Genomic DNA, 20,961 nt, shown 5'->3' on the forward strand with positions numbered 1-20,961 from the left:
TGGTGCGGGAAATGTTGCCGATGGTACTGGGGAAGGTGCTTACGATCCACTGGACCGAACGACCCCCTAATAATTGTAGTACTTGATATGCCCTTACAGTGAGCCAAGCCCTATTCTAAGCGCTGGGGTAGATACAAGATAACCGTGATGGACACAGTCCCTGGCCCACATAGGGCTCACAGTCTTAAGAAGGAGAACAGCTATTGAATTCCCATTTTACAGATGAGGATACTGAGGCACAGAGAAGTTAAGGGACATTCCCAAGGCCATCCAACAGTCAAGTGGCAGAGCTGCAATTAGAACTCCGGCCCTCTGACTCCCAGTCCTACTTTCATTTCACTAGGGCACACTTTCTTTTGTTTCATTTTTAAAAAGCATTGTTAAGCTATATCGTCAAGCTAATAACAATAGCTATTTAACTATGTTCCAGGCACTCTACTAAGTGCTCTGGTAGATACAATCAATCAATCAATCGTATTTATTGAGCACTTACTGTGTGCAGAGCACTGTACTAAGCGCTTGGGAAGTACAAGTTGGCAACATATAGAGACAGTCCCTACCCAACAGTGGGCTCACAGTCTAAAAGGGGGAGACAGAGAACAAAACCAAACATACTAACAAAATAAAATAAATAGAATAGATATGTACAAGTAAAATAAATAAATAAATAGAGTAATAAATATGTGCAAACATATATATATATATATACAGGTATGTATATATGTATCTGTATATATACATATCTACCTACATGGGGCTCACAGCCTTAATCCCCATTTTACAGATGAGGGAACTGACAGAGAAGTTGTGACACATCAAGTGACACACATTTCACTCTAATACCAAAGTACACTCTCCCCATCTCCAAAGTCCTAGTAAAATCACATCCCTTCCATGAAGCCTTCCCTGACTAATCTCTCGTTTCCCCACTATTTTTTCCCTCCTCTTGGCATCACCTATGCCTCGAGTTCTCTCCCGCTAAACACTCACCTCACCTTCCATCCCTATAGCATCTATGCGTACATCTTTATACCCAGTTGCTTCCCCCACCTATGATATATTTTAACGTTCTTCTCCCCTGCTTGATGGTGAGCTCCTTGAGGACAGATCTTGTATGTACTTACGCTTTCGTACTTCCCCAAGCATTTAGTAAAGTGCTCGGCACACAGTAAGTAGTCAATAAATAAATAAATAAACCATTGAGTGATTGATTGATTGATGGGGGACATGAGGATTAAAGCACAAAACTGACAATCTCACAGCTCCTCATAAAGGCAGACCAACAAGCCACGGCCCTAGATGCGGTGGGAGACAACGTAGCCGTAATCAGGGAGTGAGAATCGGCGTGGCCTTGTCAGAGGTCCTGGGTTCTAATCCCAGCTCCACGGCTTGTCTGCTGCGTGACTTTGGGCAAGTCACTTAACTGCTCCATGCTTCTGTTACTTCATCATCATCATCATCATCATCAATCGTATTTATTGAGCGCTTACTGTGTGCAGAGCACTGTACTAAGCGCTTGGGAAGTACAAATTGGCAACATATAGAGACAGGCCCTACCCAACAGTGGGCTCACAGTCTAGAAGATGATGTTACTTCATCTGTAAAAATGGGGATTAAGATTACGAGCCCGGTGTGGGATGTGGACTTTGTCCAACCCGATTAGCTTGTATCTACCCCAGTGATTAGTACAGCAGCGTGGCTCAGTGGAAAGAGCACGGGCTTTGGAGTCAGAGGTCATGGGTTCAAATCCCGGCTCCGCCACTTGTCAGCTGTGTGTCTTTGGGTGAGTCACTTAACTTCTCTGTGCCTCAGTTACCTCATCTGTAAAATGGGGATTAAGACTGTGAGCCCCACGTGGGATGACCTGATCACCTTGTACTCTCCCGAGCGCTTAGAACAGTGCTTTGCACATAGTAAGCACTTAATAAATGCCATCATTATTATTATTACAGTGCCTGGCACACAAAGAAAGCTTCACAAATACCATTAAATAATCAGGGGATGGCTGGGAAAGTGGAGAGGAAAATCATCATCAATCGTATTTATTGAGCACTTACTATGTGCAGAGCACTGTACTAAGGGCTTGGAAAGTACAAATTGGCAACATATAGAGACAGTCCCTAGCCAACAGTGGGCTCACAGTCTAAAAGAAAATGTGAGACCGTGACAGTTTATCAGTAAGGAATAAATAAGAGAGGAATTTGCTTTTCTGCTGTGCTTGCCTCATGGCAAACAGTGAGAGTGCTCAGATTTTCTAGTGGGATTTAGGGCAGGAACACCCTGCAGCAAGCAGCAAACAGAGATCAGGACGGGTGCCCCCAGCATTTGGCTACATTCTCGATCTTATTCCAGGGCAAAGGTTACCCAGAAGTTGACCCAAGGAAACGAAATGGTAGATAGCAGCACCAGAGAGGGTTGGGATGGCCACGGTCAAGAACTGAAAGCTTCTCAGCATGGTCTAATGGAACAACCACAGGCCAGAGGGTCGGGACACCTGGTTCCTAATGCCAGCTCTGCCAGTCACCTGCTGTGTGACCTCGGGCACCTTGTTCTCCCTCCCCAACTCAACTGCGAGCCCCATGTGGTACAAGAACTGAATCTTATCTGATTATCTACCAAGTAAGAAACATAACACATGTTTAACAAAATGCCCCAAGGGTTATCTTATATGCAGGCTAACTGGAGAACATGGCATGGTTATTTATCGATTATTTATTCTCTTCCTGATTAATGCAAGTCAGACTCCACATGCAAATCCCTTCTCCTGAGGCTTGTCGGCAGCTGTTTCACGAGTCTGGTGCTGCACGGCCATGTTGCCGAGGGCGTCGTCCCTCAGATATGACAGTTCACCCCTGCCCTATTCGGGGGGTTCGGGAAAGTGTGGTCAAGCCTCGGCCTGGGAAACAGGAAATAGAGTGAGCATTCACTGTGAGAAGCAGGGCGGCCCACTGGACTGAGCACTTGTTTGCTGTATGACCTTGGGCAAGTCACTTAACTTCTCTGTGCCTCAGTTACCTCATCGGAGCCCCATGTGGGACAGGGACTGTGTCCAACCTGATTAGCTTGTAACGACCCCAGCGCTTGGAACAGTGCTTAACACACAGTAAGCACTTAACAAATACCATTCATTCATTCAATCGTATTTATTGAGCACTTACTGTGTGCAGAAAACTGTACTAAGCGCTGGGGAAGTACAAGTTGGCAACATATACAGACGGTCCCTACCCAACAACGGTACCACATTACTATTATTTCTAGACTGTGAGCCCGTTATTGGGTAGAGAGAAGCAGCGTGGCTCAGTGGAAAGAGCACAGGCTTTGGAGTTAGAGGTCATGGGTTTAAATTCCGGCTCTGCCAACTGTCAGCTGCGTGACTTTGGGCAAGTCACTTACTTCTCTGTGCCTCAGTTCCCTCATCTGTAAAATGGGGATTAAAACTGTGAGCCCCCCCGGGACAATGCGATCACCTTGTTACCTCCCCAGTGCTTAGAACAGTGCTTTGCACATAGTAAGCGCTTAACAAATACCATCATTATTATTATTATAGGGACTGTCTCTATATGTTGCCAGCTTGTACTTCCCAAGTGCTTAGTACAGTGCTCTGCACACAGTAAGCGCTCAATAAATACAACTGAATGAATTTCTCTGTCTCCCCCTTCTAGACTGTGAGCCCACTGTTGGGTAGGGACTGTCTCTATATGTTGCCAACTTGTACTTCCCAAGTGCTTAGTTCAGTGCTCTGCACACAGTAAGCGCTCAATAAATACGATTGATTGAATGAATGAATTATTTATATCATTATTTCAATTAAACCATTCAGCCATCTGAGACCAGCCAAGAGACGATGGCTGAACAATCAATCAGTGGAATTTACTGAGCCCTTACCGAATGCAGAGCACTTTGCTAAGCGCTCGGGAGAGTACGATAGATTAAGGAGACACAATCCTTGCCCTTGAGGATCTTCCGGTCTAACGTGGTTTCCTGCCACAGGAAGAGGAAAGATAAACGACAGCCTGAGCTTTTGTGGTCTAAAGCAAAGTCATCTTTGGAAAAATAGGACAGTGACCCCGTCGAGTCTTCTGAGCCGGCTGGTTGACCGGTGAGGTGGTTGCTTGGATCTCCATAGTGGACTCACATGCCTAGGGACTTCAAACCAAATCCTGAGGGTTGCGGGGTAAAGGAGAAGGGACGGTTCCATTAGAATTGGAGAGCAGGCGGCAGGCGGGCAGGAGAGTGTCTTATCCTCCACCCTCTCCCATATGGTGGCAGGGGTGGGACGGGGCAGAACACTAAACCAGCTTCCTTGCTGATCCACAGGGGCTGTTGGGGGAGAAATACGGGAATATCCGGATCCCGGGGGAAGTGGAGGCATCGGAATTCGAAATGATTCTGGATGCGGCCGTGGAGGCCAAGCTAGAGACCAAGCTCCTAGAGGAGTGGTACTGCCGGGATGAGAACTCGGTGCCCCCCGCCTACTACCTCCGGCCCAAGGCGGAAATGCTGAAGACCCACGCCAAGACGGTGAGTTGCTCCCGGACGCTCCGTGGGACATCCCAGATCCCGGTCCGGCTGCCTGGTTCACCAGCTCAGCTCACTCTTGTAGTGCCAGCCCAGAAAACCGGTGAGGGTCTAGAAAACCAAGGCAGACCCAGAGAAGTAGTGCACACCCAGAAAAACAGACAAACCCAGAAAGCCAGCACAGGCTGAGGAAACCAATACACCCCCAGAAAGCTGGTACACACCCAAAAAACCAGTACGTACCCAGAAAACCAGCACAGGCCCAGAAAACCAGTGCACTGCCAGAAAACCAGCGCAGGCCCCCCCAAAAAACGGTGCACATCCAGAAAACCAGTGCACACCCAGAAAATCGTGCAGGCCTAGAAAACCAGTGCACAACCAGAAAACCAGGGCACACCTAGAAAATCAGTGCAGGCCCAGAAAACCAGCGCACAGACAGAAAACCAATGCAGGCCCAGAAAACCAGCTCAGATCTAGAAAACAGGTGCCCACCCAGAAAACCGCAGCCTGGAACTGCAGAAATAATCTGAATGTGAGCACGTGAATGCGAACAAAATTCCAGTTCTTGTCCCAAGAGCGAGGAGGATCTTGAAAATGGCAACGAGACAGTGGTGGTGTCCAACCACGATGCCTGTAGGTTCACAGGCGTGCAACACGCCCAACACGATGGCCACCCACGCCCTCCTTACTTTTCAAATCCACCGCGGGTCAGATGGACTGGGGACATTATGCTGTTGGGTCGTTTTTAATTTTTTTTTTCTGGTATTTGTTAAGTGCTTACTAAGCACGGGGGTAGATACAAGCTGATCAAGTTGGACACAACCTTGTCCAACCTAGAGCTCACAGTCTTAATCCCCATTTCACAGATGAGGAAATAGAGGTACCGAGAAGTGGACTTACCCAAGATCACAAAGCGGAGAAGTGGCATAGCCGGAATTAGAACCCGAATCCTTCCGACTCTCGGGCCTGTGCTCTATCCACTGGACAACACCATCTCATTGAGAGCACGTGATAAAGCGGCCCTAAACTTACCACAGTCCCGGGTGTTTGTTAAGGGGAAGGGGGGCAGGGTTAGTGACAACTAACTATTACTCTATTATTTATTTATTTATTTTATTTGTGCATATTTATTCTATTTATTTTATTTTGTTAATATGTTTTGTTCTCTGTCTCCCCCTTCTAGACTGTGAGCCCACTGTTGGGTAGGGACCGTCTCTGTAAGTTGCCAACTTGTACTTCCCAAGCGCTTATTACAGTGCTCTGCACACAATAAGCGCTCAATAAATACGATTGAATGAATGAATGAAACCTAATTCTAACCCCAGCTCTGCCCTTGACCCTTCATATGTCTTCGGGCAAGTAGCTCACTCATTCATTCATTCATTCAATAGCATTTATTGAGCGCTTACTGTATGCAGAGCACTGTACTAAGCTCTTGGAAAGTACAATTCAGCAATCACCCTCTCTGAGTCTCAGTTTCCTCATCTGTAAAATGGGACTTTTAGACTGTCCCCGCTGTTGGGTAGGGACCGTCTCTACATGTCGCAAACTTGTACTTCCCAGGCGCTTAGTACAGTGCTCTGCACACAGTTAGCGCTCAATAAATACGATTGAATGAATAAGATTCCCGTTCTCCCTCCTTCTTAGATTGTAATCCCCACGTGGAACAGGGACGGTGCCCGATCAGATGACCTCTGCCAACGCCAGTGGCTCAGTGGAAAGAGCCCGGGCTTTGGAGTCAGAGGACATGGGTTCGAATCCCGGCTCTGCCACATGTCTGCTGTGTGACCTTGGGCAAGTCACTTCACTTCTCTGAGCCTCAGTTCCCTCATCTGTAAAATGGAGATTAAGACTGTGAGCCCCACGTGGGACAACCTGATCACCTTGTATCCCCCCAGCGCTTAGAACAGTGCTTTGCACATAGTAAGTGCTTAACAAATGCCATTAAAAAAAAAAACAAACCACGATATGCGTTTACAATACTATCCCCTTCCAGGTGGATCCTCCTGGGAGTACTGAGAGGGAGAAAAAGTGGCAGGAGATATCGGAAGAGATTAAGAAGATTTTTAAGACCGCGGTGAAACTTCTGCAAGACAAGGGGAAAATGAAGCAAGGCCAAGCCAAGAGATACCTCTTTTCAGGTAAAGGCTGTACCTTTTCTCTGGAACACCGGATAGCAACATAGCAGACAAATTCCAGGCTCCGTAGCCTTCCCATCCAAGGTCCAACCACTCACTTAGCCTTTGAAAACGAGTATGTCACCAATTTGTACTTCCCAAGTGCTTAGTACAGTGCTCTGCACACAGTAAGCGCTCAATAAATACGATTGATGATGATGATGATGAGTTTCCTCCCTAACCTGTTTCCCCAACCCTAATTGGCCACTGTCTGTCCCCCGACCTACGTACCCATCTATCCCCCAATATGTCCCTGACTCAATTTCTTCCCCTGCACGTAATTTATTTCACAATCCCCAGCTAGATTGTATGCTCCTTCTGGGCAAGAACCCTGTCAACTAATTCTCTTCTACTCTCCCAAGTGCTTAGCGCAGTGTTTTGCATAAGGAAGTGACAGTAGTAGTACTAATAGTAGTAACAATAGTAGTAGTAGTAGTAGTAGCAGCAGTATAGTAATAATAATAATAATTTCGGTATTTGTTATGCGTGTAGTATGTGCAAAGCACCGTTCTAAGCGTTGGGGAGGTTACAAGGTGATCAGGTTGTCCCATGTGGGGCTCACAGTCTTAATCCCCATTTTCCAGATGAGGTAACTGAGGCCCAGAGAAGTGAAGTGACTTGCCCAAAGTCACACAGCTGACAAGTGGCAGAGACGGGATTTGAACTCACGACCTCTGACTCCAAAGCCCAGGCTCTTTCCACTGTGCCATGCTGCTTCCCCTATTATTATTATTATTACTAGTAGTAGTAGTAGTAGTAGTAGTAGTAGTAGTAGTTCATTCATTCAATCATTCATTCATTCATTCAATCGTCTTTATTGAGCACTTACTGTGTGCAGAGCACTGTGCTAAGCGCTTAGTTGTAGTAGGAAGTAGTACTAGTAGGAAGCGGCATGGTATAGTGGCTAGAGCACAGACTTGGGAGTCAGAAGGGCATGGGTTCTAATCCCAGCTCTGCCACTTGTCTGCTGTGTGACCTTGGGCAAGTCAGTTCACTTCTCTGTACCTCAGTTGCCTCGTCTGTAAAATGGGGATTGAGACTATGAGACCTGCATGGGACAGAGACTGTCCAACCTGATTTGTTTGCATCCACCCCAATGCTTAGTACAGTGCCTGAAACATAGTAAGCGCTTAACAAATACCATTATTAATAATTAATAGTAGTAATAATAATGGTATTTGTTAAGCGCTTACTATGTGCAAAGCACTGCTCTAAGCACTGGGGAGGATACAAGGTGATCAGATTGTCCCACGTGGGGCTCACGGTCTTCATCCCCATTTTACAGATGAGGGAACTGAGGCCCAGAGAAGTTAAGTGACTTGCCCAAAGTCACACAGCTGACAAGTGGCGGAGCTGGGATTTGAACCCATGATCTCTGACTCCCAAGCCCGTGCTCTTTCCAGTGAGCCATGCTGCTTCTCTAGCCACGCTGCTTCTCTAAATAAACATCCCAGGCAGGGGAGTCAGAGTATCTGAGTTCTAATCCCAGTTCTGCCACATATCTGCTGTGAGACCTTGGGCAAGTCACCACTTCCCTGGGTCTCATTTCCCTCAAACTCCCCCTACACTGTAAGCTTGCTGTGGGCAGGGAACATGTCTACCAACTCTGTTATACTGTACTCTCCCAAGTGCTTAGTACAGTGCTCTGCACACAGGAAACGCTTAGTAAATTAGATTGACTGATCTGCAAAATGGGGGTGCGATACCTGTTCTCCCTCCTACTTAGACTGGAAGCCCCATGTGGGACCTCATGACCTTGTATTCATTCATTCAATCGTATTTATTGAGCGCTTACTGTGTTCCCTCAAATTCCCCCTACACTGTAAGCTTGTTGTGGGCAGGGAACATGTCTACCAACTCTGTTACACTGTACTCTCCCAAGTGCTTAGTACAGTGCTCTGCACACAGGAAACGCTTAATAAATTCGATTGATCTGCAAAATGGGGGTGCGATACCTGTTCTCCCTCCTACTTAGACTAGAAGCCCCATGTGGGACCTCATGACCTTGTATTCATTCATTCAGTTGTATTTATTGAGCGCTTACTGTGTGCAGAGCACTGTACTAAGAGCTTGGGAAGTACAAGCTGGCAACATAGAGAGACGGTCCCTACCCAACAGCGGGCTCACAGTCTAGAATCTTGTATCTACCCCAGTGATTGGCATATAGTAAGTGCTTAAGAAATACAATTATTAGTAGTAGTAGTAATATTTAGTATCTAGTGCACTGTGCTAAGCTCCTGAGAAGTCCAAATCAAGCAGGCGACACATCACCCGCTCACAAAAACAGACACTCGACAGGGGAAGCCTGAGGCCAAAGCATTTACCGTGAGATCGATTGTTTGATTAAAGAATCTGCCTCTCTCCGGAGAGAATTTCTGCTGTCGCTGCCCCGGTAGAAGGAAAATAAACTTCCCTTACCTGCACCGTGGCTCTGTTTCAGCGATCGAGGACGAGTTTGACTTCGCCCTCGGAAACCAGACCCCGGCGTTCCTGAAGAAGTGCGTCTGCTACATCCGGAAGATCGCCAACATCGAGCGCTTCGTGAAGATCCCGGAGATGGGCAAGTACATGGACCTGGCGGGGGCCGAGCCGCGGGTCATCCGGGACCCCGAAGCGCTGGAGAAGCTGACCAGGCTCAGGGACGCGTTCGTGCCCACCATCGTGGCCTCGTCCAACCTGCGGGTCTACACGTCCGTGACGCACTGCGACATGAAGCTAGGCTACTCCCGGGAGGTGGAGAACCACTACATCGAGGGGCTCTGCAAGCAGTTCTACGAGGACATGATCGATATCATCCAGGCCACCGTCCAGCAGAACTTCGACACGGAAACCGACGTCCTCTACGACGAAATCCTGCAGCACGCATCGCTCTGCAGGACCTACGCGTCCTTCTTCGAGTACCAGTGTGACGCCCTGGCCAGCGTGCACAGATACATCCTGCCCCGGAAACCGGGCCCCGTTCACCCGCTGGTCATTTACGGGGGGCCCTGCACCGGAAAAACGCTCCTCTTAGCCGAGGTGGCCAAGAAGGTAAGGGTCTGCCGCTTTCCCCTACACTGTAAGCTCGTAGTGCAGAGGGGATGCGTCTGCCAACTCGGTTGTTTTGTACTCTCCCAAGTGCTTAGTATAGCGCTCTGTACACAGTAGGCGCTCAATAAATACCACTAATTGATCGACTGATTTCCCACAGTGGCACTGCCAGGCTTTGGAATGAAGGCAACGCGGGATAGATGGGTAATTGCTTTGTTTCCCATATTTGCTGGGAGGATTGCCCCTCTTCGGGAGTAACATTTTTGCAAGCCCGAAATGGGGAAGGGGCTATTACAAGGGGAGTCAAGGCTAGCAATAAAGGGAGCAGGAGGAAAAGGAGAAGAGGACAACCAATTGATCGATCATATTCATTCATTCATTCAATCGTATTTATTGAGCGCTTACTGTGTGCAGAGCACTGTACTAAGAGTTTGGGAAGAACAAGTTGGCAACATATAGAAACAGTCCCTACCCGACAACGGGCTCACAGTCTAAAAGAGGGAGACAGACAAGAAAACAAAACATATTAACAAAATAAGGAACATAGACTAGTAAATAGGCCCAAGTAAAATAGGGTAATAAATCTGTTCAAACATCTATAGAGGTGCTGTGGGGAGGAAAAGATGGTAGGGTGGGGGGGATAGAGAAAGAAAAAGAAGGGGACTAAATCTGGGAAAGCTCAGACTTCCACGCAGTAGATAAAAACTGAAAGAAATTAAAACAGGTGTTTAATCTACACTTGTACTAATAAACGAGGGGAGAGCGCGGAACGCAGTTCCCCACTACCACAAATTATGCAGTCGAGTTTCCCGCATTTGGGGAAATCGCAGGGGTCAATACAGCCGAAGTGCGGTGGCTGAGCCTCGCCCTGGGAAAACCACCTACGTGATCAGGGGGTCTCCCCTGCCCGGTAAGTATGTATTCACTGTAAGTATTCACTGAGGCTTACTGTGTGCAGAGCATTTGGGAGGATACAATATAACAATAAACATTACAGTAACCTCTCTCCTCTAGACTGTAGGTTAATTGTCGGCAGGGAATGCATCAGTTATATTGTTATACTGTACTCTCCCAAGCGTTTAGTTCAGTGCTCTGCACACAGTAAGTGCTCAATAAATACAATTGACTGGTTGAGTGACCTCCCTCTCCTCTACCTCTCCTGGAGGCTCTTAAAGAAGTAATTCCCCTCCCCTGGGTGAGCTTCCTGCTGCCTTATCAACTTCTGACCCTTTCTATCAGGACCATATGCATTTTAAATAGTAGTACTAATAATGATCATAGTGTTTTGTTAAGCATCAGATGCCAAGCACTGTGCTAAATGCTGGGGAAGATAGACTGCAAGAGGGCATCTCCTCTTTGGAAATTACCACGTTGTCCTACCCCAGATGATAATAATAATAATGATGATGGCATTTGTTAAGCGCTTACTATGTGCAAAGCACTGTTCTAAGCGCTGGGATAGATACAAGGTGATCAGATTGTCCCACATGGGGCTCACAGTCTTCATCCCCATTTTGCAGATGAGGTAACTGAGGCACAGACAAGTGAAGTGATTTGCCCAAAGTCACACAGCTGACAACTGGTGGAGCCAGATCCCAACTCTATCACAGCTGACAATTATCCAAGTAAATAGGGTAGACTGAGACCCACTCTAAGTCTTTAATTAATCACTAATTAGAGTCCTAAACTCCAGGGCCATCTGTAGGATGCTCTGCCACGGAATCAAGTTTATAGCATCCTAAACAAATCCCCAAATCTTGGTTTTGCCTACATCTCCAGTGTAGGATTTGCTCCTTTTAAGGGAAATGGGAACATGTGGCTAGAGATAGATTGTGGACTTTGTTGAGCGCTTAGTATGTGCCAAGCATTATACTAAGTGCTGGGGGAGATAATCAGGTCCTACATGGGGCTCATAGTCTCAGTAATAGGGAGAACAGGTACTGAATTGTCATTTTGTAGATGAAGGTATTGAGGCAGAGAGAAGTGAAGTGACTTGTCCACAATCACACAACAGACAAGTGGCTGAGCTGGGATTAGAATCCAGGCCTTTGCCTCCTAGACCTGTGCTCTTTCCACTGGGCCACACTGCTTCCCTATATGAATTAGCCTCAGAATACGAGGCCGTACTTTATGGAAGGATTTTCTGGTAGGGCCATCCATCATTTGGCTTCCCTTTCAGCCTGTCCTGTTATTTGGGCTGAGTTAGCCTGGAAAGAAGTCATACATTTTGTTTTGTTTTGTTTTGTTGTCTGTCTCCCCCTTCTAGACTGTGAGCCCACTGGTGGGTAGGGACCATCTCTATATGTTGCCAACTTGTACTTCCCAAGCGCTTAGTACAGTGCTCTGCACACAGTAAGTGCTCAATAAATACGATTGAGTGAATGAATACATGGAAGCCAGGGGTTCTGGACTCTGCCCACAATGAGTTTACAGTATAGAGGGATGAGGTTACATGTCCACTAAGTCCATTGTCTTGTCCTCTCTCAAAGCACTTAGCACACAGTGGCCTGTACGGATGCTATCGAGCCATTGCTTGGTGGGATTGGAAGTCTTTCCAGGAGGCCAAGATTTTATATTTCCTTTTGTGGCACTGGTGAAACTTTACTTTTCTTTTTTTTTAAATGGTATTTGTTAAGTGCTTAGTACGTGCCAGGCACTGTCCTAAGTGCTGGAGTAGAAACCACCTGATCAAGCTGGACACAGTCCATTGTCCCTCAGTCTTGATCCCCATTTTCTAGATGAGGTCACTGAGGTACAGGGAAGTGAAGTGACTTGCCCAAACTCATCCATTCATTTATTCATTCATTCATTCAGTCGTATTTATTGAGTGCTTACTGTGTGCAGAGCATTGTACTAAGCGCTTCTGAAGTACAAGTTGGCAACATTTAGAGACGGTCCCTACCCAACAGCGGGCTCACAGGCTAGAAGGGGGAGACAGGGAACAAAACAAAACATATTAACAAAATAAAATAAATAAATAAATAAATAGAGTAATAAATATGTACAAACATATATACATTTACACAGATCCTGTGGGGAGGGGAAGGAGGTAAGGTGATGGGGATGGGGAGGGCTCACATTGTTTTGTTGTCTGTCTCCCCCTCCTAGACTGTGAGTCTGTTGTTGGGTAGGGGCCGTCACTGTATGTTGCCAACTTGTACTTCCCAAGCGCTTAGTACAGTGCACTGCACACAGTAAGCGCTCAATAAATATGAATGAATGCATGAATAGCAGACAAGTGGCAGAGCCGGGATTACACCCCGTGTCCTTCCGACTCTGAGGCCCCGTGCTCTATCCGTGAGGCCATGTTGCTAATTACTCTTCCCGTGCATCAAGCACTGTTCTAAGCGCCGGGTCAGAGGTACGTGTTAACCAGGGTTCTCCTGGAGGGCAGGCAAAGGGGGGGCCCCGTCCCCGTGTCTGCTCTCTGCGCCAGGGCCGGTGGCCGTTCTGAACTCCGCTCCCGGCTCCTAGGCGTACAGCTGGCTGCATGAAGAAATGGGCCCGGATTCAGACCCCGTGGTCGTGGTGCGGTTCCTGGGGACCACGGACCTGAGCACGGACCTCAAGAGCCTCCTGCAGAGCGTCTGCGAACAACTGGCCGCCAACTACCGCCGCCCGGTCCAGAGCTACCCCAAGAAGCCCCACGACCTGCGCGACCTGTTCGTCAACCTCCTGAACGAGTCCTCGCTCCAGCGTCCGCTGGTCCTGGTCCTGGACGCGCTGGAGCAGCTGGCGGAGGGCGACGACGCCAGGAGGCTGTGGTGGTTGCCAGTCCACCTGCCCCGCTCGGTCCGCGTGGTCCTGTCCGCCCTGCCCAACAAGCACGGCCTCCTGCAGAAGCTGAGGAGCCTGATCCCGGCCGCCGACCACTACCTGGAGCTGGTCCCCGGCGACCGGCGGCTGTGCAGCCGGGTCCTGAAGCAGCAGCTGCTGCGCGTCAAGAGGAAGGTCACCTCAGGCCAGCAGATCTACGTCAACGAGGCCCTGTCCCGCTGCGCCCTGCCCATGTTCGTCAATCTGACCTTCCGGGAGGTAAGGAGCTGGAGGTCGCACAGGGACGTGGACGGGTCCTCCCTCGGCGTCACGGTGCACGAGGGCATCGAGCAGCTCTTCCGCTCCCTGGAGGAGGCATGCGGGCCCCGGCTGATCGCCCGGGCGCTGGGCTACCTCACCGTGGCCAAGGCGGGGCTGAGCGAGATGGAGCTGGAGGACGTCCTGGCGCTGGACGACGGCGTCATGGCGGAGCTCCGCCGGGACGGCGGGCCGAGCGACCCGCTGCGCGTCCCCTACATGCACGTCGCCCGGCTCAAGGAGGGCCTGCGCGGCTACCTGATCGAGCGCCACGTGAGGAACGTGACGCTGCTGGTGTGGGCCAACAGGCACCTGCAGCTCGTGGCCCAGAAGCGCTACCTGAGGGACGAGGCCGACCTGCGGGAGATGCACGCCGTCCTGGCCGACTACTTCCTGGGGGTCTGGGCGGGCGGGCGGAGGAAGGGCCTGGGCAGGGGCGGGAGCGGCAGGGTCGTCGAGAACCCCGCCGTGCCCGGGGGGAGCCGGAACCCGCGGGTGGCGGAGGAGGAGGAGGAGGAGGGGGAGGAGGAGCAGTTGGCGGGGCGGGCCGCCTTCGACCGACAGGCCCCGGACCAGCCCTGGGTCTTCCAGTGCAACCCGCTGGAGCCCGACATCTTCTTCGTCAACCACCGGAAGATGACGGAGCTGTCGCACCACCTGACCCGCTGCGGGAAGACGGACGACCTGCTCTACGGGGTCATCATGAACTTCAGCTGGCTGTACACCATGATCAAGATCGGCCGCTTCGACGGGGTCCTGGCGGACATCGACCTGGCCTACGGCTGCTCGCAGGAGAAGGAGCTGAGGTTCCTGGCCAGCACCCTGCGGGGCATCAAGGGCGAGGTCACGGCCCGGCCCGGCTCGCTGTCGGCCGAGCTGCAGCAGCGGCTGCTGCCCGTGGTGGGCTCCCTGCCCAAGCTGCGCCACCTGCTCCTCGAGTGCGACCGGGACGGGCCCAAGTACTGCTCCATCGTGCCGCTCCACTCCTCCATGGACGTGGCCTACAGCCCCGAGCGGCTGCCGCTGGCGGCCAGCCACGTCCAGGTGACCGAGGTCCTGCCCACGGGCCGCCCGGGCACCGTCCTGGCCGCCCTGGAGGACGGCTCCATCAGCACGTGGGACGTGGAGACGCGGCAACTGCTGCGGCGCATCACCACGGCCCAGTCGGTGGTCCTGGGCATGAAGCTCAGCGGCGACGAGAGGTACCTGGTGGTGGCCACGGCCCACAACACGCTGCTGATCTACGACCACGCCAACTCCCGCCTGCTGTCCGAGGTGGAGGTCAAGGGCGCCCGGCCCGGGGGCGGCACCCGCCTCATCAACGGCTTCGCCCTCTCCGCCCACCACGCCCTGGCCTGGCTGGAGGCCAGCAAGGCGGTGGCCGTGGTCGACCTGCTCTACGGGTGGCCCCTCTACCAGTTCCACTGCTGGTACGAAGTGACCTGCGTCCGGTGCTCGCCCGACGGGCTGTACGCCTTCTGCGGGCAGTGCCTGAACACTACTACCATCTTCCACCTGGGGAGCGGGGAGAAGCTGTCCACGGTGACCTCTGAATTCTCGGGGGGCTTCATCCAGTTCCTGCTGGTCCTGGACGCCGCCCGGGAGCTGGCCATGGTGGACAACGAGGGCAGCCTCTCCGTGTGGAACACCGAGGAGATGAGCAACCCCCAGCTGACCGACGACTTCGACTGCCGCCGGGGGGACGGCGAGGTGGTCGGCCTCGAGCTGTCCGAAGACCAGAGCGCCGTGCTGATCTGCAAGGCCCTGGGCCTGGAGCTCCTGGACACCGGCGCCTGGAAGGTGGCCGAGAAGTTCCGGGCCCGGCACGGCGAGCGCTTCGCCTGCGCCGTGCTCGCCCGGGACGGCCGCTGCATCATCGCCGCCATGGAGAACACCTCGGCCGTCTTCTTCTGGCGGCGGGACACGGGCCAGTGCCTGGCCAACCTGCAGGAGGTGTCGGGGAACGTGGTCAAGCTGGTCAGGTCCTCCCAGCACGACATGCTGCTCTCCCTCTCGACGGGCGGGGTGCTCTCCCTCTGGGACGTGGACCTGATCACGGCCGTGTCCAACGTGGACAAGACCGGACGGCCCATCCGGCGGCTGGTCCTGCCGGCCCGGGGCGAGTCCGTCTACTCCCTGGACGGCTCCGAGGCGGTACACAAGTGGCACCTGGGCCACGGGTTCGTGGAGGCCGTGTTCCGGCACGAGGGGGCCGCGGAGCACTGCGTGCTCACCTCCGCCGGGGACCTCATGGTCTCCGCCGATGACCGCTGCAGCCAGTACGTCTGGCGCACGGGCAGCGGCGAGAACCTCTTCCGCATCAGCGGGCAGAGGATCTCCCAGCTGATGCTCACCCACAACGACCAGTTCGTCGTCTCCCTCTGCCAGGAGAGCGCCTCGCGGGTCTGGCGCTTGGCCACCGGCCACCGGGTCTGCCGCATCCTGGCCGCCCTGCGGGACGCCTTCGTCACGGCGGCCAACACCTTCGTGGTGGGCGTGGCCGAGAACAAGGTGCTGGCCGTCAGCCTGTGGACCGGGAGCATCACCAAGCGCTTCTGCTGCGAGGACGGGGCCTCCATCGTCGACTTCAGGCCCGTCCCCGACTGCCCGGACGTGGTGGCCTTCATCACGTCCGCCGAGACCGTCACCCTCTGGAGCCTGACCGACGAGGTGGTCTGCCGCCGGGTGCAGCTCCCCGGGGACTTCCTCAGGGACCTGGGGGACTTCGAGGTCTCGCCCAACGGCCGGCTGGCCGTCCTGTCCCACGGCGACGAGAAGATCCACGTGCTGGACCTGCACAGCGGGAAACTGCGGGTGGTGCCCGCCTCCGGCGGCGTCTGGCGGCAGAAGCTGTCCCGCGACGGCCGCTACCTGGTCTACGTCTGCTTCCGCCACTCTGAGGAGGACGAGGACGGGGACGGGGGCGGCCCGTCCAGCCTGGTCGTCGTCAGGCTGGCCGACGGGAAGACCATCGGCGCCTGCTCGCTCTACAAGCTGCCCACCTTCCTGGCCCTCTCCCAGAGGCACCTGAACATCATCGTGGGCTTCGAGGACGGCAGCCTCGGCGTGTACACCGTGGTGGACCGCGTGGACGCCGCCCTCAAGATCAAGATAGCCACGTCCAACAGCCGGCAGCTCTTCGGCGGTGCCACGCAGACCGCCCGGCCCCGGCGTCGCCGGCACGGCTTCAAGGCCGCCGCCGACTGCGTCTGGCGGGAGTCCACCGAGGTCTTCGCCCGGGACAGCCCTGTCCCTGTGGCCCACCCTGGGGAACCCCCGGAAGGCACCCCCTCCAAGAGACACAGCCATGGCTGCGACAGGGCCAGCGCCACCCCTGACGGTGGGACCTCTGGCTTCCCCGCTGACGACTGACCGGCCCGGGGTCCCAGAGACCCCGGCCCCGGCCCCCCCTCGCCCCCACCCCCGGTTTGGGAGAGACAGTGTCCCCCTCTCAAGGAAAGAGAGAGAGATGAAGAGAGAGAGGGAGAGAGAGAGGAATTCCCCACCGACAATTCATCAGCACGGGGTCTCTGATGCCCCAGCTCTGGCCCCAGTCCAGCCTGCACCCCAGCTCAGAAGAGACGGTGCCCCCCTCTGAAGGAGCGAGAGAGAGAGATTCCCTGCCACCAATTGATCAGCCCAGGGTCCCAGATGCTCCAGCTCCAGCCCAGGCTGACCCCCCTGTCCCCTCACCGGGAGAGTTGTGGAAGAGAAAGAGTAAGGGAGAGGGAAAAAGAGGGCGAGAGAGAGAGATTCCCCACTGACAGTTGATGAGCTCGAGGTCCCAGATGCCTCTGCCCCAGTCCGGCCTGCCCCAGGCCCGGGAGAGACCATCTCCCCCTCTGAAAGAGAGAGAGAGGGGAAAGAAAGAGACACACACAGTCTGGGCGTGGAGGTGGAAAGGAGGGTGAGAAGGCCCAACGTGTAGGAAAGAGGCAGGAAGAGGTGAGACCTGGCCGGACCTGGGGGGGTGAGGTAAATCAAGGTGGGATTAGGAGGGATGGGGCGAGACGAGAAGGGACTTCTCCAGGCTGGACTCCTGGCTGCATCCTCATCAGTGCCTTCCCCACCATTCACAACACTTTCTCTGCAGCCTCGGTGGGGAAGCCGAAGAGCGACCTCTCAACCTGGTCTTGATCCACTCGGCCAGTTATTTCCACCCACAGGTAGGAGCCCAGCCACGTGCCCTACCTGCCCCGGTAGTGGGCCGTGGGCCCGGACTCCTTCCTGGACAAATCAGGTGCCCCCAGGGGTCCGGGATGGGCCACAGAGCCTCCGGAGAAAAGCCCCGGGCTTCCCCCTTGCCCTAAGATGGCAGGCAGGACCAAGGGCACTGGAGGCCGGCGAAGGTGAGGGCACCGCGTTAACCCAGCATTCGACCCGGGCACGGATCCCCTGTGCCTTCCTGAAGTTAACACCGCCAAATCCGCAGCCTCGGATTCTCCCCAAAGAACTCTCAGCAAAAGGTATCTCCCGCCCTGATTGACCACAGACAAGTTTCACATAGTCCCAGGGTGATACATTTTGGTTTTTTTCCGGTGACTCTCCAACCACCCCTTTGTTGAGGAATTCAGTGAGGGCATCGTGAAGAAAATCAGGCGGGCACCGGCTGGCTCCATCAGGTAAAGGGGCACCTGGGCGCTGGCCAACGGCCATTCAGAAGTCAGTCCTCAGCCCCGCAAAGGGCATGAGGCAAGGAAGCTTTTCAGACATGCTGTGGATTCGATTCTGAGAACATTTGCCTTACGATCATTCCTGAGCTGACTGCAGATCAGATGACCAAATTCTCTGGGATGACCAGAATATGCCTGTAATCTGTGCTGAAATGTTCTATCCCCTTTGGGGCCATTCCCATTTGTCATCGGTTTCTCACTCCCTTGTGCCGTGAGTGTGCTTTGCACCCACTCCACTTCCTGCTTTAAGACTGTTCCCGCTCTGCTCTCTAGGGCTATCCGTTTCGAGGCAGAAGCCGGGAAATACTACTGAGTGGGAAATCTTTTTATCCCTCTCCCATCAGATGGAAAGAAATGAGCACTTCCGTCTTTCCAGGTGAACCGTACCCCTTCCTCTCCCTTGGCCCTGGCTGGTCCTAGGTGAACAGCACAAGGACTTAGCTGCCTATGGCAGGAGACACATTCCCCAGCAGAACCCTAGCCTGGGAGTCCCAAGGCCTGGGTTCAAGTCCTATGCCCCCCCACAGGATCCCTGTGCCAAGGTTCTTAACCTCCTCTGGGTTCAGCTTCCAGTGGGTAAAATGAGGGCATTTCTTTCCTTCAACGTCTGTAGTGGGGGCAGAGTAAGGAGTTGAGGAAGCACTCTATGAGCTTAAGGCATTATTCATATAATTATCAAATCACCGTTTATGAGTCTATTCTCTGTCTGCCCGGGTGGTGGTCAATTCATTCAATCGTATTTATTGAGGTCAATGGGGAGTTTGGGGGGGATAGTGGGGGTGATCTGGGGAGGATGCAGGGGAGAGTACAACCTGAGCCAAGTGTGGACAGGACAAGTGCCCTCTTCTCTGTCTGCCCAGGTGGTGGTCAATTCATTCAATCGTATTTATTGAGGTCAATGGGGAGTTTTGGGGGGGATAGTGGGGGTGCTCTGGGGAGGATGCGGGGGAGAGTACAACCTGAGCCAAGTGTGGACAGGACAAGTGCCCTCCCTGCACCAGGAGTCCCAAGTGGCAGTCTGGGGCTGGCGAGATCTGAGCGGGGGTTGTGCCGCAGATAACCATCAGAGCATATGGACCATGACATATCCTGCTTCCAGCTCCCCAGTTGGTCCCACTGGGAACAGCTCCAAGGGTAGCCCCTGGGGATAGGTTAGGAACTGGCTTGGCACAGGGAGGAGAGGGCTAGGACTGGCCCTCCCTGAGGGGGGGGAAGCTGGGGGGCCCTAGATACCCCCCGGAACCATGGGCACTGTGCCCAGGATCCAGGGGGGTCACCGATCACCTCGACCGATTCGGACAGGGAGTTCTCCCGCGACTTCTACTGCGGTCATCCAGGACCCATTCCTCTCCGCCTCCCCAGGGATCCAGTGGGAATTAAGAGCCCAGTTAGGATCGCCGTCATCCTTAGTACTAGTACCATTATGGAGGTGAGACCACTGAGCCACTCCATTTCCAGGATTCAAAGGCCAAGCTGCATTTGTGTGTGGGTGATTGTTTTCCATTAAGCTAGTCCAGTATTCCAAGTGACTTACTGACTTTTCCTAACTCGTTTGCAACTAATAGTTCAGACTGAATGTTTTTATGTAAACTTTGTATCGTGGGGAGCAATGACCCAATCAGAGATTTATATTTTCATAAATGTTCAATTTAGTTAAATTTTGTTACAGAGTTGTTACCTAGAAAACTATTTGTCTTCAAACAATATACCGTCTTGTGGATGCATTGTTTGTATGAATAAAAGACCAACGGACCACTCTGTTCACTTATTTTTTTCTCACGAAAAAAGCTGAAAACACCAAAGAATAAAGAGTAAAGGACCATTCCCCCAAAACAACCAAGCCTCTCTTTAGTTCTGGGAGAGTAGTCCTTTCAAGTGAAAATTTCCAGAGTAACAGGAAATGGAAGAGAAGTGGAACTAGGTGAACCTTGAATTTGCCTAAGAGCATTTTATTTTCCTAGCACTTTCACATGACTTGTCTCAGTCGTGCCTCCCTCTGAAATAGGGAGAGAGGTATTTTAACCTCCATTTTTCAGTTTAGGAAACAGAGATTCGAAGAGGTTTAGTGACTAAAGTGAGGTCCCTCTGCAGCATAATGGCAGGGGCAAGATTAGAATTCAGATTTCCTGACTCCCAGACATTTGGTCTTTCCACTAGACCGGACTGCCTCTTATCTAGACTCTAGATTGTAAGCTCGTTATGGGCAGGGAACATGTCTGCTAATTCTGCTGTATTGTACTCTCCCAAATGATTAGTACAGTGCTCTGCACATAGTAAGCGCTCAATAAATACCATCGATTGATTGATTGATCTGTGCTGAGCTCGGGTTCATAGAAATGAACCTTTTCTTTCTTTTTAAATCTAAAGTGGGGAGCAGTCCAAGAGAAACTACTCAGTCCTGAGGAAGGGCAGAGTAAAGTTAAGTTGGTACTCTGGAATTCTGTTCAACTGCCCCATCCCTATCTAGACTGAGGCCATGAAACTGGAAG

General features: G+C 52.4%; 1 protein-coding gene and 1 non-coding gene across 2 annotated transcripts in view; one reads left to right on the forward strand and one right to left on the reverse strand.

Annotated features, from left to right (window-relative positions):
* NWD2 (NACHT and WD repeat domain containing 2) overlaps positions 1–19,225 on the forward strand; it is a 62,372-nt gene extending 43,147 nt beyond the window's left edge. The window contains exons 4-7 of the mRNA XM_038751947.1: positions 4,318–4,521; positions 6,515–6,659; positions 9,136–9,725; positions 13,200–19,225. Of these exons, the coding sequence (XP_038607875.1) occupies positions 4,318–4,521; positions 6,515–6,659; positions 9,136–9,725; positions 13,200–17,171 (4,911 nt within the window). The 3' untranslated portion in view covers positions 17,172–19,225. The remainder of the gene's footprint in view (positions 1–4,317; positions 4,522–6,514; positions 6,660–9,135; positions 9,726–13,199) is intronic.
* LOC119933760 lies at positions 10,479–10,643 on the reverse strand. Its single transcript, XR_005452634.1, has one exon. It is a non-coding gene; the product is annotated as a U1 spliceosomal RNA (small nuclear RNA).
* Positions 19,226–20,961: the final 1,736 nt, after the last annotated feature.

Source organism: Tachyglossus aculeatus, chromosome 10 (genome assembly GCF_015852505.1).
Source record: "Tachyglossus aculeatus isolate mTacAcu1 chromosome 10, mTacAcu1.pri, whole genome shotgun sequence".
Taxonomy (NCBI): Eukaryota; Metazoa; Chordata; class Mammalia; order Monotremata; family Tachyglossidae; genus Tachyglossus; species Tachyglossus aculeatus.